The sequence below is a fragment of the Genypterus blacodes genome, unplaced genomic scaffold, assembly GCF_046128005.1.
Source record: "Genypterus blacodes isolate CSIRO-AG114 ecotype Tasmania unplaced genomic scaffold, CSIRO-AGI_Gbla_v1 ptg000214l_1, whole genome shotgun sequence".
Taxonomy (NCBI): domain Eukaryota; kingdom Metazoa; phylum Chordata; class Actinopteri; order Ophidiiformes; family Ophidiidae; genus Genypterus; species Genypterus blacodes.
Genome location: NW_027467013.1, coordinates 1929423 through 1947492, shown reverse-complemented (window position 1 = coordinate 1947492; position 18070 = coordinate 1929423). Strand labels below are relative to the sequence as shown.

At 46.2% G+C, this 18070-nt stretch overlaps 1 protein-coding gene across 1 annotated transcript in view; it reads right to left on the bottom strand.

Moving 5' to 3' along the window:
• The window catches only part of lrp2a (low density lipoprotein receptor-related protein 2a), a 38600-nt gene that overhangs the window by 10602 nt on the left and 9928 nt on the right, over window positions 1-18070 (bottom strand). The window contains 42 exon segments of the mRNA XM_076169874.1: window positions 16-193; window positions 368-591; window positions 680-850; window positions 938-1604; window positions 1724-2019; window positions 2116-2317; window positions 2916-3047; window positions 3641-3760; window positions 3946-4071; window positions 4186-4428; window positions 4540-4602; window positions 4863-5078; window positions 5176-5465; window positions 5555-5713; window positions 5789-5954; window positions 6065-6985; window positions 7247-7435; window positions 7579-7818; window positions 7919-8132; window positions 8231-8408; window positions 8857-8966; window positions 9131-9274; window positions 9569-9735; window positions 10487-10615; window positions 10849-11026; window positions 11194-11422; window positions 11516-11700; window positions 11806-12017; window positions 12667-12915; window positions 13239-13253; window positions 13549-13929; window positions 14018-14134; window positions 14269-14388; window positions 14466-14705; window positions 14851-15132; window positions 15239-15376; window positions 15559-15689; window positions 15832-15957; window positions 16250-16442; window positions 16988-17191; window positions 17430-17570; window positions 17780-17982. Of these exon segments, the coding sequence (XP_076025989.1) occupies window positions 16-193; window positions 368-591; window positions 680-850; window positions 938-1604; window positions 1724-2019; window positions 2116-2317; window positions 2916-3047; window positions 3641-3760; window positions 3946-4071; window positions 4186-4428; window positions 4540-4602; window positions 4863-5078; window positions 5176-5465; window positions 5555-5713; window positions 5789-5954; window positions 6065-6985; window positions 7247-7435; window positions 7579-7818; window positions 7919-8132; window positions 8231-8408; window positions 8857-8966; window positions 9131-9274; window positions 9569-9735; window positions 10487-10615; window positions 10849-11026; window positions 11194-11422; window positions 11516-11700; window positions 11806-12017; window positions 12667-12915; window positions 13239-13253; window positions 13549-13929; window positions 14018-14134; window positions 14269-14388; window positions 14466-14705; window positions 14851-15132; window positions 15239-15376; window positions 15559-15689; window positions 15832-15957; window positions 16250-16442; window positions 16988-17191; window positions 17430-17570; window positions 17780-17982 (8889 nt within the window).

The window sequence follows — 18070 nt, the reverse complement described above, 5'->3', positions numbered from 1 at the left end:
GGCTTCTTCACACACCGTTCATTGTTCGCACATCTGTACTGGGTGCTGGTGCACATGGGAAGGCATCTGGTCACACCTCCTATTTGGGCAGTCAGGAAGTGATCGGGGCACTCGCAGGTGTGTTCCCGCCCTCCGTGACGGATCAGGCATAGGTGAGAGCAGCCTCCATTGTTCACCGCACAGGGATTAGTCACTGCGAGAGGAAACGCCACCCAGGGTCAAACAATGTAAATGAAGCGCAGCTGGCTGAATACAGGCCAGGTATTGTTTGGATGACAGTTAATACCGCCCCTTAAACTGACTTAAAAGGCATGAAGTGTAAACAAGAGTCTGGTTACAGAGGGGGATTGCGTGATTTGCGGCTCACCGATGGGCTGCCTGTAAGGATGGCACACGTGGATATCAAAGGGCCTGTGCGTGGTGTTAACCAGCGCCTGTCGACCGGAGCCGTCGTATTTGTTCCCCTTCTCCACCGTGCGTGTGTTCCAGTCGGTCCAGTACACGGTGTCCTCAAACACAGTCAGGGCGAAGGGATGAGGCAACGTGCCGTCATACACCGTGTGCCTGTGTCGACCGTCCAAGTCTGAGTACCTGGGAAAACAAACACAAAAGGGCGAAAGGTTTAGTGTCTCGTTGTTCATCTGTAGGAATGACGTCATCCTCCGACAAATGTACTCACTCGATGTAATTGAGGTGTGCGTCAGACCAGTACAGCATGTCGTTAGTGTAGTCGATGGTGATCCCATTGGGCCACTCTAACTTAGTGGTGATGATGGCTGTTTTGTTTGTTCCATCCATTCCAACACGGCCTATAAAAGCTTTGTCTCCCCAGTCTGTCCAGTATACATATCTAACAGGGATAAAACAGTAACATGTTAGATATACAAGAGTTGAAACTGGATTTACTCCCGTGTGGGCCCAAATGCCTCCAACTCACCCGTATTTTGGATGCAACACGATGCCTCTGGGATTCTCAAAGCAGTAGGTGTTATTGGCATCCACGCAGTGTTCAGCCAGCTTCTTCATAAATCGACCGTCCAGTTCACACACTTTGAGACAATCCAAGAAGCTGTCCACCCAGTAGAGCTTCCTGCCTATCCAGTCAACAGCGAGACCCTCGCCGTGCAGCACTCCATTCACCACCACCTCCTTGTTGCTGCCGTTGAAGGACATCCTCTCTATCACCCTGCGGCTCACGTCAATCCAGTAAAAACGCTTGTCGACTCGATCAAAGTCCATGGCTACCACGCTGCTGAGCCCCTGCAGGATCAGAGAGTAGGCCTGGCCGTCTGTTGACAGGTTTCTTAGGTAATATCGGTTGCTGAAGATGAGGTAGGGTGAGATGTTGCTGTTTTGACGGCAGCTGTGTCCGTCCGGCTCTCGAAGGAATCCCGGGGCGCACTTACACACGTAGGAGCCAACAATGTTCTCACACACCTGGCTGCACACGCTCGGCGTCTCCGCGCACTCGTTTATGTCGTCGCACGTTTTGTTGTCGGACATGAGGCGGTAACCGGGGCGACAGGTGCAGATGAAGCTGGTGGGTGTGTCGGTGCAATTGTGATCGCAGTGGTGGATGGACGGATCTGTGCATTCATTAACGCCTGCAGTCATAGAAGAGGCAACGATTACAAAAGGTTACAAACATACTGAGTGTCTCCGTTTACGCCTGCATAAAATGGGACAAACATTTTCTCCAACAAGACAGTGACGACACACTCACCGCATCCTTTCTCGTCGCTGTTGTCAGAGCAGTCGTCGTTCCTGTCACACACCATGGTCAGGGAGATACAGTGTCCGTTGTCACACCTGAACTGTCCCGGGGGGCAGGTGGATGGTGGTGTGTGACACATGTGCTCCAGCTCATCTGACTCGTCCCCACAGTCGTTGTCCCCGTCGCAGACAAAGTCATGCGACACACAGCGTCCATTCTGGCAGGTGAACTGGTGCTGCTGGCACGGCTGGTAAGTGCAGCCCTGCTCGTCACTGCTGTCTCCACAGTCGTTACGGCGATCGCATCTAATTTTGAAGGATAAGCGAGTAAAAAGATTAACAACAACCTTTCTGTGATTTATTATTCTTTTATAGACTTTTATACTGTTGAGACTTTCTCACCTGTAAGAGCTGCGTACGCAAAGGCCGTTGCTACAGCCGAACTCATTGACGCCACACGATCTCCGGGTGCAGTTTTGATGCTCGTCTAATGCATCTGCACAATCTGCGTCTCCATCACACACCCAGTCATGAGGGATGCATTTCCTCTGAGGTGGCTGGTTGTTAACACAGGTGAACTCTGTACCTGAACATGAGCGATTGCCTGCAAAAACAAAAGAGAGTTGAGGGATTTATTATTAACTTAACTTAAATACTGACAATTATGATGAGCTGATGTCACAATGGATTTTTGGCAATCCAGACATTCCAAACTGTTTTTCAACAAGAAACACTGCTTGCTTCTTTATCTTTCTGCTGTGATTGATCCACATTGTTGGAAGTGAGTCTCCCGCAGAGACTCAGGGAGCGCAGATGTCTTTAGCTCAAGGCATCTTATTGTTGGATGCCACATTGGTGAGACATGACATAAGCGTCTTGATCCACCCTGAGCCAGGAAGCCAGGGGAAGGAGACGTGCACAAAGTAACTAGTGAGGCAGGAGAAATCAGGAATGTCATATCCTAAGACTGGAGAACTTCAACAGGAGCCTTAGATGTTTGGCACTGACAGCCCTCAGTGTCTCCCCCACCAGTATACACCCTAATCCATCAGTGTCCTGAATGAGGAGAGGAATAGGGCAAACAGTAGGGAGCAGAGTGGAGAAGAGGTAGGGAACGAGGTGATGTCCAAGAAGGGGAGGAGATAAGAAAGAGCTGTGACAAGGATGAAGAGAGGAGAAACGGAGGGTGGAAGGATGCATACCGCAGTTGTGCCTCTGATCTTCGTCGCTCATGTCACCGCAGTCGTTGTCACCATCGCAGATCCAGGATGAGGCGATGCACCTGCCGTCATCACAGCGGAACTGATCGGTGTTGCAGGTTCTGACCTGTGTGGCTGAGGGACACAAAGCTTTTCATAACATTGAAACACATAGAATAAATATATCAGTGTGACTTAAGGTCTTATGAGATCAACTATAGAGGTATAAAACACATTTTTATGCACTTTTGTTAATTTTTAATGAACTGTTATTATATACTGTAGGTGTTTCCTTCAGTGGTTATCAGCTAATAAGAGAGGCACAATACAACACTAGCCAGGCTTTCCAAATAGTCATGGCAACTCCACATTCCCATGCATGGTGAGCTATCTAAACAAAAGCCAAAGTGAGGCTCAGTAACCCCTGGTGGACAAAAGGAGGGGGAGGTGCTGTTTGTCAGAGGACACTGAGGGGCGTCACCACAGAGGAATGCAGCAGACAATAGGAGGCCTGACTGACCACATCCCTGACAAAGAAATACACCAGTGACTCACACTCTCTGCCGCATCACTCAAGTCACTCTCTCACACATGCACACAGACACAGACTGGCCGACAGACACCAACACAAAAAAGCCAAGCAGCTGATAAAGGGGAGGCACACACACACACACACACAAAGCCAAAAAAGGCCCATAATAGGGGGTGGGTGATGGTGTGGCACTCACTGCAGGAGAAGGGTTCATCAGAGCCGTCGGCACAGTCGGCCCCTCCATCACAGTACCAGTGAGAGGGGATGCAGCGACCGCTAGAGCAACGGAACTCAGTCTGGGAACATGTGGACGTGGCTGTGCGTAGGGGGAAGACGTGGAGAAAGCCGTGAAATCACTTGTGAGGGTGTGAGGGTGTGAGTGACAACGTGCTGACGAGGGTGTGGGAAAATGATGCAGCTATCAACTTTGCTCTGTCTTGACTCTAGTTGAAATAGTATTGGAATGGGAAACGTTCTTCAGTCCTTGCTTGATAAACTCACCACAATGTGTCGGGCTCTCATCGCTCATATCCCCACAGTCATTGTCTCCATCACACAGGTAGGAACGTGGAATGCAAATGTTAGTAGACTGGCACTTTGTTTGTTCTGGCTGGCAAGTTCTCTCCGCTGAGATTAAAAGGAAGAACATAATTACAATAAGCACAAATACTTGAATATAAATGTTATATATATTTGTCTCTGTTTAAGTTCTGTCAAAGATTCTGGGGGATTTTGTCTTACGGCAGTTTTGCTCATCAGAGGTTCCGTTGTCATAGCAGTTGTTGATGCCATTGCAAAGGTAGTCCTTGCTAATACAGCGGCCGTTGTTGCAGGTGAACTCTGTGCTGAGGTCACAGGGTCTGAACAGGCAGCCCACCTCGTCACTGTTGTCCCCACAGTCGTCGTAGTGATCGCAGCGGTAGTGGTAGGGCACACATCGCCCATTCCCACAGGTAAACACTGTAGGTTCACACGTGTGGAAAGCTGCCGATTACAGTAAAGGACAAGATAGGAAGTGAACACAGGTGACTGAGATACACACACACACACACACACACCGAACACACACACAAACACAGTGGAAGTTGATGTTACCTGACAAGGCAATAAAGGATGACAGCAATTGAGGGACTGCATGCAAGATATAAAGAAACTGATTCAGTTTTTAGAGTTAATTTGTGTTATTAGTCAAAGAACAGGAGCATGTAAACAGAATTTGAGTCATCATGTGCAAGCTTACACACCGGGAGGGGGGGATTCAGTCTTGTTCCCTGAGAAAAATGATTGTTGCGACATAGAGAGAAGTTGTTAGTATTAGGGTTAGGGTTAGAGAAAAGATCATGCAAAGCTTCATGAAGGAAAAGCAGAAGGTGAAAAGTAAATCAGCAGTAGAATGGACAGAAAGGTCCTTGTAGTGTGTGAGGACAGCCTACCACACACTCTCTCCAGCTCATCACTGCCGTCTCCACAGTCGTTGTCATTATCGCATTTCCATTGGGCACGGATACAGCGACCGTTCATACAGGTGAACTGTCCGGCCTGGCACCGCGTTCCATTGTCAGGGATGCAGTGCTTGTTGTCTGCCAGGTACCAGCGTCCCTCTGATGGACACTGACACTCAACACCATTTGGTCCTGAAAAGATCAAATTGCACGGAACAAACGCATTTTTCACAACAACGATCTGTCATAACTGCAACAAAGCAATGGTGTTGTGAAAGCTTTAGTGTACCAGCAGAGCAGATGTGGCTGCAGCCTCCATTAAACTGCTGGCAGGGGCTGTCACACTGCTGCTGCTTCCTGCTCGCCAGAACATGCACGTCCATGGGCCGGGATGGAAGGTTTTGAATCATCACCGTCTGATCGGAACCGTCGTGTTTGTTGGCCCGGTAGATGCTGCGTGTGTTCCAGTCGGTCCAATAGATGAACTGACCGAACATGGCCATGGCAAAGGGGTAGATGGCCGTGCTGACGATGACCTCCCGATTGTTCCCTGTGAGGGAGGATCGCTCAATCTTCTGTCTGAAAGCAGAGCAAAACCAAGACGCCAGCAGATGAACGGGACTGTGCGGTGGACAAAATGATGTTAAAGAGTCTTTTTATGATCTTACAAGCTGGCGTCTGCCCAGTAAAGCCTCTGTTCTTCATAGTCCAGCGTGAGTCCGTTGGGCCAAACAAGACTGCTGTTCACAATCTCGGTCCTGAAGTTACCGCCTACAGTGGCCCGTTCAATCTTTGCATTGGTTCCCCAGTCTGTCCAGTACATGTATCTGTGGAGCAAGGAAGGATTCATATCCAGATGCCAGTTTAGCATAGTGAAAAAGAGTGTGTTGCGTTTGTCTTACCCTCTGCACGGATCCAGCATGATGGCCCTTGGCCTGGCCACCTGGGCAACAATTGTCCTCTGAGAGCCGTCCACTGCCATGGAGCTGATACTCTGGTTGACATAGTCGCTGTAATAAATTCTCCTGTTTATCCAGTCAAAAGCGATACCATCAGGAGCCCCTAAATCTGTTCAAACACAAGCACAAATACAACTGTAAGATGTCTGTTTAAGAGAGAACTCTTATCAATGACAGTAACACAAAACGTCCATGTTGTAGTGTGAGCACAACACTTGCCTGACGCGACCACCACCGGAGGCGAGGTGGGGGCGGACAGGCTGATGTAGCTGATCTTGCTCACTCCTGCGCCTGTGCTCTGTGTGAAGTAGATCCTCCTGTCACTGTGGTCAAAATCCAATGCCACAGAGGTACGTGGTACATTCACCACAGGGAAAGGCAGAGCGTGGTCCTCTGGATCCAGGCGCAAGCTCCGCACCGTGCTCTCAGTAGTGTAGATGAGATAATCGTCCCTTGACACCAAGCAGCTCTCCCCGTCTGCTGCAAGATTCCCAAATGCGCAGCTGCATTTCTTATTCTGAGTGCCTGGGACGGCAAAGCAAAAGTGGGCACAGCCTCCATTGCTTTCCATGCATGGGTTGTTGTTAAGCTCCTGAGCAGTGCTGGGTTGTGTATGCTGGTCAAAGACGGCGACATCCCTCAGCATGTTGATGTTGTCTCTAATGACAGTAGGCTGTTCCGTGTTGCTCGGCTCTTTACTGGCTTGAAACACCTTTTTGAGGTTCCTGTCTACCCAAATAATACTGTTCTCAAACACAGTGATCCCATAGGGAGTTGGGTAGCGGGTGCCATACCTGATTATCTCAGTCTCCCCTCCATTAGGGTTTACCCTGGCAATCATATCCAGAGAGTCATCTACCCAGTAGACATAGCCAGTCTCCCAGTCCAGAGCTAGACCTCGTGGAGTAATAATTCCTGATGACACCAGAACTGTTCTGTTCGTTCCATCCAAGAGAGATCGCTCAATTTTGGGGTTCTGACCATAATCGGCCCAAAACAAGTATCTGTTTCTGGGGTCCACCACAATGTGGCGTGGCATGTCTACTTCAGTTTTCAGCAGTACCCTGCGGAAAGAGGTATTTAGGCGAAGCACCTCCACGTATGTCTCAGCCAGGAAGGCGTTGGTGAAATACAGGTTGCCTGAGGGTAGAAAGCAGTAAGGTTGACATCATATCCTGTATATGCACATTGAGAGTCATACAAGAAGTGGTACTACTACTTTTCTGTAAGCTGCTGTTTTACTTAAAATCCTCTTAACTTAATTACTTAGGTTCTATTTTCTGGGTTCACTTAAAAATCACAAAAACAGCAGTGAAATTGATAAGCAGTGACAGTTCCTTTTGCAGTATTTCGTTAATGTAAAAAATATACACAAAGGACGTATCTGAAGCAAACACATACCTGCAGCCCAGTCCACAGCAATCCCTCGGATCCCATTACGTCCTATCCCAGATGTAACTATGCTACGTAATGCAGATCCGTCTGGCTTGATCCGTTTAACCGCATTCTGTGACGCCACAGTGCTACTGAAGTCACACCAGTAGATAAACCCAGAAGCCATATGTACGTCAATGTGTAAAGCATTACGGCCTGCAAGAACAAAACAAAGTGATTAGCTGCTACTACATCAAATGGCTCAACTCAACTCACCCAGTTTTCACTTGTGGAGTATTTTAGACATGACAGAAATGTACCACATAAAGTGTAATTAGAAATATATGAGAATCTCTGACCTCTCCCTGCCACAGGCACCATGGCCTCAGAGTGGTCCGTCCCTTCCAGACTGAAGCCTTTGATAGCAGACAGAGTGGAGATGACCACAAAGGACTGATAGGGAGCGCAGGTCCTGTTGTCAGCATTGAGCTTAAAGCCTGTGGCACACGCACACGTGAACAGACCCCCGGGCCGAGGGAAGCAGAGCTGCTCGCACGCCCCCGGATTGTTACTGCAGCCAGTAGAGGTACCTGCAGATGCTACATTTGAGAAGAGAACACAATGTGACAAACGGAAGAAACACTCCACATCACAAAGAATGAAGGTCAAATATGTGCAGTGCCTCAGTGCAACACTCACTCTGTCTGTGGTGAACTTTGAGTACTCTGAGACCAGACACATTGTCTCGCAGAACAATCCTGTTGGCTCCGGTGGCTTTATCCACACGTTCTATAACCTCAAAGTCGCGATCGGTGAAGTAGAGGAAGTTTTCATGGACAGCCACACCCCAGGGGTGAGACAGGCCTGTCACTATGGTGATACGGTTACTCCCATCTGGATCCCCTCGCTCAATCTGAGTTCCAAAGAAATGCAGACAAAGATGCATGTAGCTCTGCATTTGCTTTTTGTAGAATTAGAAACATTTGTGTGAACTCAAAATGTAGCACAGACCATGCCGGTGCTTGTAACAGCCCAGTACAACTTGTTTTCTCTGATGTCCACAGTGAGAAACTCAATATGGTCCAAGTTGTTGGTAAACAGGGTGACAGGGTTTTGGCCATCCATGTCTGCAGAAGCCACCTTGGCAGGGATGCCGCTCTCTGTGCCCTGGTCTGTCCAGTACAGTTTCCTTAACAAAACAAAGAAGCATGTAGTCGTCATAGTTTGTGTTTCAGGCATTTGTAGTTTTCCCTCTGTTGCATAATAGGCAACAGAATACATCAGTTTTTGCTGTTGTAAAAAGGAACCTTATTTGTCAGCCGACTTTCTGTTTATATCTGGTGGGTTTCAAAGGTATTCAGTATGATCTCAACCCACAGAGACCTACGGCAACACCTGCAGTATCGTTATCAAGCATCTCACCAAATTCAATATTGCAACCTGTCTCAGCAGGGTGAGGAATAACGGCATGGAAATGGATTCTACACTTTTGTACTAGAGTTGGAGTGTGTGGCGTTGTATTCAGTAACACGGGTTGATCTCTCTGGGGGCCGAGCAGATGGCAATGAGGCGGCTGATAGGGCTCAGTGACTGTGGGGATGAGTGTCTGTGCCAGGACTGTGTTAAATGGGGCTTACCCACGTGCTGGGTCTACTGCAATGCCAACAGGGCTGCCAGCGCCAGTTGGGGAGCCGTTATTTGTGATCAGAGTTTTACGGTACTGTACCTCCCCTCTCAGCTTCAAAACCTGGTCAAGCACAAACACAAACAGGAAATAAAGTGATTGAAGGACTGAATGGTTTTATTGTGACACAGGAATTGTTTAGCTTACATCCAATTATGACAAAAATCAGACACATAGAGCCATTATGAAGGCAAAACAACAATAGGAGAGATAATTATTGATCTCACCTCTATAGACTGTGTAGCTGGGTTGGTATAGTACAGATTCTCTGTCATCCAATCGAGAGCCAGGCCAACAGGAGAGCCCAAGATGGCCGCAGGGGCAAACTCTGTTCTGTTGGTCCCATCCGACTTCACCCTGTGGATCTCACCCTGGGGAACAAAGGGAAGCAGCACAATCTCAGCCATTCAGTCATGTTCAGTTTGGTATCTCTTGTGTTTTCCTGTGAACTATTACTGTGATTACAAAGAGCTCTTAAAGCCACCAGTACTTGAAATGAGCAATGTGATCGTTCATTGTTATTGTCAATCAAAGTGTTTGCTGACTTAAATTTCTTGTGAGTGATCTTCCAAAATGCTGTTATGTAACCACGTCTTAACTCTCAGGGAAACACAGGCCAGGTTCAGACTCAGAACACATGCACATGGCACAGTGGTTATACATACAGGATGCTCCACCCAGTAGATGGTCTGTTCACTGTCATCAAAGTCAACATCATAGCCGTTCTGCAGTCCAGCAACAGGGACCATAGCATCATTAGTCTTGTCCTCTGGGTTCAGGGAAATGCCATAGATTATACTGTCCCTGACAACCACCAGGAAAGGATCCTCAACTGCGGGTACAAGAGAAAAGATAGACGGTGAAGAAAAGACAACAAAACATATAAATGCATTCACCCGTGTCTATAATGAAACACAACATCTAAGATTTCCAGACTGTGAAGTTGGCCGACAGCAATATAAAACAAAAAGTTGCCTTGCTTCTCAAATTAACTGATTACTGGAAAGCAGCCCTTATCTACAAAGAGGATTGACTGGTGAAAGTTTGTTCCACGATCTGATTTGCTTTGTCATCAGAGATTAACATCAGTGAATGGTTGTGGGGCATTTTCATTCTTGGATAATCGTTGGCCTCAGGGGTTGAATGCGTTCTGCTTGACTTGAATTGGCTGAAACCTGAGATGAGTTAAGCTGCCGACCCGAAGAGGATTCCTTGGACTTTGAATTAAAGGTCCCTTGTCTCCATAAGACCTTGGAAGATACGCTCATATGATTCTTCATATTTACGAGTATAACAGGATTGTACAAGAGTATCTAAATGGGAGACTGTTGACAAGTCCTTGGATCTCTTTAAAATATGAGACGTATTAACACAGGGGTGGCCACAAATAAACCACACAAGAACTAACACTTTTACGTTATGTATTGCCATTATTAAAACTATTATAACATTACATTACACTAAGATCCACTGCTAAGGTACATAAATGACACATTCATCAATTTATCAACTGCATCTGACCTCACTTCCTTTCTCATCAAGCTAAGTGATGAAAGTTTCCCTCTATCTGGCAGGATGCATACCTCTGGTGCAGGTGATATGATCATTTGCCAGCATCCAGCCTGAGGGGCAAGCACAGGAGTAGAAACTCGGCCCCACGGCTGAAAGTAGGCAGATATGGCTACATGTGCTCCTCAAGCAGTGATTTTCACCTACACATTGTCAAAGCACATATACATGAGTGAACAAATGCAGATGCACACATTCATACAGAAGAGTCAATCGTTATCTGGAATTACTATGAAATGTCAAAACCTATATAACTGCTGCATAGTGACACAACATCACTGTCAAGACGACCAACAAGCTGGTCTGATCAGTCTGAACAGGAAACATGAAACAACATTAATGCAACCCAGACTGTTTTATTGATATTGTCTCATACCTGCTGGCTGTCTGGCTGGGTGCACTGCCACCAGACCCATTGGCTGAGGGAGGTTGTATAACATCACTGTCTGGTTCTGCCCATGCCACTTATGAGCTCGGATCACACGGTTGATGTATCTGTCAGTCCAATACACAAAATCCTCAAAAATGGTAATTGCGTGCGGATGTTGCAGTACCTTTTCACAGAGAATAGCAAAAGAAAAAAGTGTATCTTACACATACTATCAATACAAATGGTGCAGCGTTCACTTTTAGATGTTAATATGCAGTCACACACATACAGAATATAATGATCTTTACAGATAAGTCAAAACAAGAAGAGTCTGCATTCTAATGCACTCACCAGATCGCTGGCCAGAACTTGTTTCCTGTTGTTGCCATTATAATCACAGTAGTCAATAAAGTCCAGGTAGGCATCAGCAAAGTACAACAGATTGTTGGGATAGTCTATGGTAAGACCATTAGGCCAGTACAGCTTATTGCTTATGATGGTTGTCCTCAAATTCCCATCCATGCTGGCCCTCTCAATGCGAGGGTTCCTCCCCCAGTCAGTCCAGAACATCAGATGAACACTGCAAAAACAATTCCTCGCATTTTAACAACTAGAAACAACTGAAAGTAGAAAAAATGACGTTCATTACATTCCTACACATAACGTCACCGACCTGTCCCTTGGGTCCAGAACCAGGGCTCGAGGATTAGTGACATTAACACTGACTAATACAGTGCGGTGGGTGCCATCCAGCTTAGACACTTCAACAGTCTCCAGGACGTAGTCAGTCCAGTACAGATTCCTGCCCACCCAGTCCACAGCAAGACTCTCTGTCACAGTCACTCCACTGTCAAATATCTGCCCATGAAAAAGTATTCTTAGTAAAATGATGAACTGATGATGAACAGTTTGCATGAATCAATAATTATTTTCTGTGAAGACAATGACACAAACCAAACTCACCACAGTCCTGTCACTGCCATTCTTGTGGACGCTCCAGATTCTGTCCTGGCTGGTATCAGACCAGTACACACGGTCAGTGACAGAATCAAAGTCAAGGGCCACAATGTTGCGTCCATCTCGAACCAGCGAGCGGATCACGTTGGGCTGAGCGGTTATCTCATCTTGCACAATCTGATTTCGACTGGCAACAAACAAGAAGGCCTCCCGAGAATCTGTGAAGAGACATTAATTCTCCGTCACCTATGAGAGCACTCATCAGGTTTCACTGTCTGGCAAAACTATACAACCGGACTGATAAACAGACCCTACTCAAATTGCACTGCTTGGGGAATGTACTTCTGTCCAAATAAAGGCCTATTGTGTTACAAAGCCTTTCAGCAGGTTATCTGTGTGGAAGAGGGCTTCATGTCAGGCACGCTCCCCATAAATACCCCCTTGTTGGTGATTATGTCCTAATTACCCCCGTGATGGCCAGTGAGTGACATATATGTTATTTGTCTTATCTATAGAAATCAGAGCAGCTAGGAGAGAGAGGGGAGAAGAAAGATAATGAGTCAGTCGTGCTGTGTGGGGGCCAAGCTCCCCCGAAATGACAGCGCATTCCTGCCCACTGGCCGGCACGAGAAGCAAACTGAGGCCAATAAGGCCAATTACATTGGCAGCAGCAGCATTCATATTACATTAATAATATGCCTACTTTCTAATTTAATGAATATAATCTAATTAACTGGTAACAAATGGCCATTTTGCAACCCAAAACTAGGTTCCAAGTCTAAAACAAAATGATGTTCTGGATGTGAAACTGTATACTGTATATCTCTTTATGGAGCTCTCTTAAATATTGTAAGTATCCTTCCTTACCTGAGGCCTTGCATGTTCGTTGGTCTGCTTCAAGAGTGTAACCGTCCTGGCAATGACAGCGGAAAGAGCCTCTCTCATTAAAGCAGTGCTGGCTACACAGTCCAGGGGGATTACACTCATCAATGTCCTCACATGTCTTGGAGTCATTGCTCAGTTGATAACCCATAGGACATGAGCACTGGGCCCCAAATGGCCCTTGGATGCAACCATGGGTACAACCAGCGTTGTTGTCTGAGCAGCTCTCCTGATCTGGGTTAAGAACATATAAAAATGCTGATACAAAAATAATAATAACAATCTTTTATATGTGTAAATGATAAATTAGAGAAGTAAGAAGTGTAGCAAATGAATCATACGCATATCATAATCGCGACAAACAGTATGCGAAAAAATGTCTTCAGAGTTCTTCATCTGTGTCAAACTATTTCCCTGTATTTTTATGGGACACGATTCCTCCAATTATGTTTAGAAACAAAATCCGAGCATCAAAACAGACAACAGTTACGCTGTTTTTGTAGAAATTAATCGACTACTTGCTGTAGTTCTACCAATGATTGAGAATCTGTTCATACCTGGCAAAGGCTCATCTGAAAGTTGTGAGGAAAGCAAGAAAGGAAAATCACAAATCATTTTCAGATTAATGCAGGTCAAATCACACACATGCATGATCTAAACACAAAGACACAAACATTCAACACAGATTTTTGTGAAATTAAACATAGAATTATAATACAATCACAGAGTTTGATCATGTTTGTTGATGTTAAAACTGATTTAATTTGAAGAGGCCAGCAGACTTGGCAATTGTTAAACAATCATTTTGTTCTACAAGCCAAGTAACATACTGTATCCTCAATGTTAAAAACTATAGAACAGACTTACTGCAGAGCGGAGACTCGTCAGCACCATTGGGGCAGTCGGGGGTGTTGTCACAAACCCTGGTGAGATTGATGCACACACTGTGTCCTGGGCATTGCCACTGCCAGCTTGGACACCGGAAGGGTGGTGTGGGACAATCTCGTTCATCACTCATGTCCCTGCAGTCGTTGTCCCCATCACACAGCCAACCACGAACCACGCAGTTTCCATTGTCACAGCGGAATAGAGCGGACGGGCACGTGCGGGGTGGACAGGCGTGGTGTTCATCAGAGCCATCTTCACAATCCGGATGTCCGTCACACTCCCAGGTGGCAGGGACACAGTTACCGTCGGACTGGCACTGGAACTCAGTCTCGTGGTGGCACATCCCGGGGGGCCTGGTAGCTGGGACACATTAGCAAACAACACAAATATGTTAGCTGAGCAGGAAAACATAGATTACTCAAATAAACAATCCTCGTTAAATACTTACGACACCCGCGCTCATCTGACCGATCATTGCAGTCAAAGACGCCATCGCATCGGTAGTAAGAGTTGATACACTGATGACGGTTTGAACACTTGAATTCAGTCGCAGTGCAGTTGTAGACTGGAAGAGTCAATTCAGCATGACAAGGTTACAGTCTGCAGTTATCAATAATGAGATATATTGTTGTGCAACACAGGTAATGCGATCGATGATCAAAGAGGCTTAAAGAAACTGTAATGAAGGAAGACACTCACTGCAGCTCTGCTCATCTGCTCCGTTTGCACAGTCCCTGTCCCCGTCACACACATAGCTGGGGTCTATACAGCGGTGGTCTGGGCACTGGAACTGGCCCGGATGGCATGTGCTGGTCAGATCTGTCAACACAAACAGCCTAAAGTCAGACAACAGGAGCCCGACAAAATCTGCCAGCCCAACCAAAGCTGAAACTCACGGCAGTCAGCTTCATCTGAACCATCGCCGCAGTCATTATCGGTGTCACAACGCCACGTATGCGGGATGCAGCGCTGGTTGGCACAGGTAAACTGATTGGCAGGGCATGTTCCAGGCACCTGGGTAGGGCAGTTGGACTCATCACTGCTATCGAAACAGTCATTATGCCCGTCACAGCGCCATCTGGCAGGTATACAGTGCTGATTGGCACAGGTGAATGCAGAGGGGGAGCAGGTGGTGTCTGAAAAAAGTGGAAATTATGTTTTCAATTCACATTTTAATACAGATTTTGTTTAAATTCACAACTTGCATTTTGTTGAAGTACCCTGTTCTGCTCAGATGTAATCACTCTAATCAACCAGATTGACAAAAACCAAATGCATTACTGTTAATTCCACAGTTGACTTCGTCGCTGTTGTCATGGCAATCATCCTGGCCGTCACATCTGTAGCTGTTGGGGATACATTTGCCATTGCTGCAGGAGAAGGAGTTGATGCCACACTGCAGCGTGGGGGGCTCGTTGGAAGGATCCGCCACACACGTCTGCTGGTTGGGTGACAGCTTCATGCCGTAAGGACATCCACATACCCTCTGAGAGTCTGGGACTGGGAAGCAGAAATGGCTGCAGTCCGCATTAGGATTGGCCTGCCTGTTGCAGAGGTTGGAACCTGAGAGGGGGAGTGGACTGTAATTACAAGGAACATGATGGACAAGTGAGAGCTGCAGCTATGTGTGAATAGTGCAGTGCGGAGAGCATTGAATGAAGCTACTGACCAGTCTGCGAGTTAGAGTTGAAAGACTTGACATGCATGATGTGGCTTATTCCTCTCCTGATAATGACCATCTCCCCTCCATCAGTCTTCCGCACACGTACAATGCCACCCAGACGCCAGTCAGTGAAATACGCATAGCCTGTATGAAACAGGAGCAACAGGGAACAACCTCAGTACCTTCATCTCTCATCACCTCCTCGTAAAAAAAATCGCTCTTCTGACATGGTCGCCATGAAGCAAGACAAAGCTCATCAGAAAGTCTCTGGCTATAAAACATCCAGCACCTGACAAGGGAATAAATAACGAAAAGCTATTTATTACCTTCAAAAATAGTGAGGCCAAATGGATGAGAGATCTGAGTGATGCGGTCCAAAGAAATCCTGTTCTGTCCATCAAAATTGCTGTACTCGATTTTATCAAAGAATGCATCCACCCAATACAGACGCATCGAGCTGGGAGTTCAAAATAAATACAGTCAGGCAAACACAGGATATACACATCAAATATGTCAATCCTTAAGCTTTTAAATGTTGCAAATCTAATGTCATGTTGTGATTTGAGGTCTTGGTATATTGCTTAAGATCCTTGGCTCACCTCCAGTCAATAGCGAGTCCATTTGGCCACCCAAGGGTGGTGTTTACAATAGACAGGGCATGTGACCCGTCACCCCAAGCCCTCATGATCTTTGCTGGCCGGTACCAGTCAGTCCAGAAGATATACCTATGAAAGCAACACAAATAAGTTTCATGGACATATTTCAATCAAACACTTGACCTTTGATACATGGATATGGGTGACAAACCTGTTAAAAACTATGCAAAATATTTACATTCTATTTTAGAAATTTCCGGATTATGGAGCTTTTCCGTTTAAGCCAGCGTCTTACTGTCGGCCATCATAGAGGCCGTTACACTGAATTAATCACATCAGTGCACACTTAGGGCTGACAAACTAATATGATATAAAGGAAATATGCTGAAATATGTTCTATAATGATCTTATGTCAATTTACCCGATGACAGGATGCACCACAACGGATCTGGGGTTGTTGAGGTTACGTATGATGGCCCTCCTGGACTTATCAGCTAGCTTCATGACAGATATGCTCCTGTAGCGTGGGTCAGTCCAATAGAGGTTCTTTGAAATCCAGTCATAAGCCAGGTCCTCCACTCCGTCCACCCTATTGGCTGCCAGTACCTCCCTGCCTGTGCAGATCAAAGCAGTCAGACCACCGTTTAACTCAGAGATGAAAGAGGAACACGTTTAAATAACAAGCTGACATTTTCACAACGCGAAGCAGAGGGAGAAAAAGCCAAAGTCTCTCCAAAAACAACATCTAAGATCAGAACAGTGGTGTTTCTTACCGTGTGATCATTGATTATCACATTCACAACGGATTTCACAACACGATTAAGTGGGATGTTACAAGCTATCACCTAAAACTCCCTGGTCAAACATTTGTGATTAGTTTGTTCTCGTCATTTCTAAGGCATTATTTTGAGCTCTTGGCTGATTACGTGATCCATTTTCTGCTGTCCATACTCCTGTCCACTCCCTCCCCCATAGTACCAGTCGGCCCCATCAGGCACTCCCTTAACTCCCTCTATAAGCCTGGCTGGATCACATGGTAGAGCTCGGCTGGGTGGGAAATTACCCAAGGATGTACACATGGGAGAGACGCTGGAAATACATACTATAAATTTAGATCTTGTAGACGTATCGCTTGAGCTGAAACAATATAGATTCTCACCAGTCCCGTCTACTTTCTGCTTATAGATTATGTCTTTGGCCGTGTCTGAGAAAAAGATGGAGTCGTCCTCAGCGCTGAAATCCACCCCGACAAAATAAGACGGCGATCCAGTGACGGGCAAGATGATGTCTTCCTGGGAGGAGAGGTTAAAGGGGATTCCTCTCACTGCGAGCTGGCTGGAGAACAGCAAGAACTTCCTTACAGCTGAGGACAGGAAACAGAAGACAATAAGAATCAGGACAGTCTCTCATACCACACAAAACACTAATGCTAAGACTGCAATACAAAGAATCAGGTAGAAAACATGAAACCACTTAGTGAGCTTGGGTTGATCCATGAATCTCAGGCTGTTACGTAACTTTTAACCAGGTCACACAATAAGGTGTGTGGAATTGATAAATTCCAACAATTTAAAGGTCAATTGTTGCTTAGATTGTCTTACCCACGCATCGTTTGCCATCACTATGTAAGTCATAGCCCATTCGACATTTGCAGCGGTAACCCAGTCCTCCATTGTCACTCCTGTGACTCAGAACACAGATCTGCTCACAACCCCCCCTGTCTACACCACAAGGGTTTGAGACTAGAGACAACAACAACAGAAAGTAATGGTCAAATCAAAATAAATTAGCGGTTAATTCATTCCATACAGTTTAAATGAGTATAGCCATCTAAAGTCATCATAGTTGACTATTAAATCCAAACTCTGTGACCTCGTCCACATGTATATAAAGCTGAGCTGCATTAGCATAACACCAGTCTGAGCAGGAACGTGCCTCATTCAGGTCTTACCATATGGCTGCTTTAGCTGATGTATCACTGCGACACCATGTGGGGTCTGGGATGTCGTGTAAACCACCTGAGGATTTCTGTCAGTGAACTTGTTTGCTTTCATCACCGCCATCTTGGTCCAGTCCGTGAAATAGACGTTGTGCTCAAAGAGACTGATCCCAAATGGGTGTGGGATCACGTTGCCCCCATGAACCACTGTTTTTCTTAGGAAATGGTGAGAACATTGCTTTAGAACACAGATATAATGCATGTGTCCCTCAGAATTTTAGGGGGTTTTGCTTTTCTACAAAT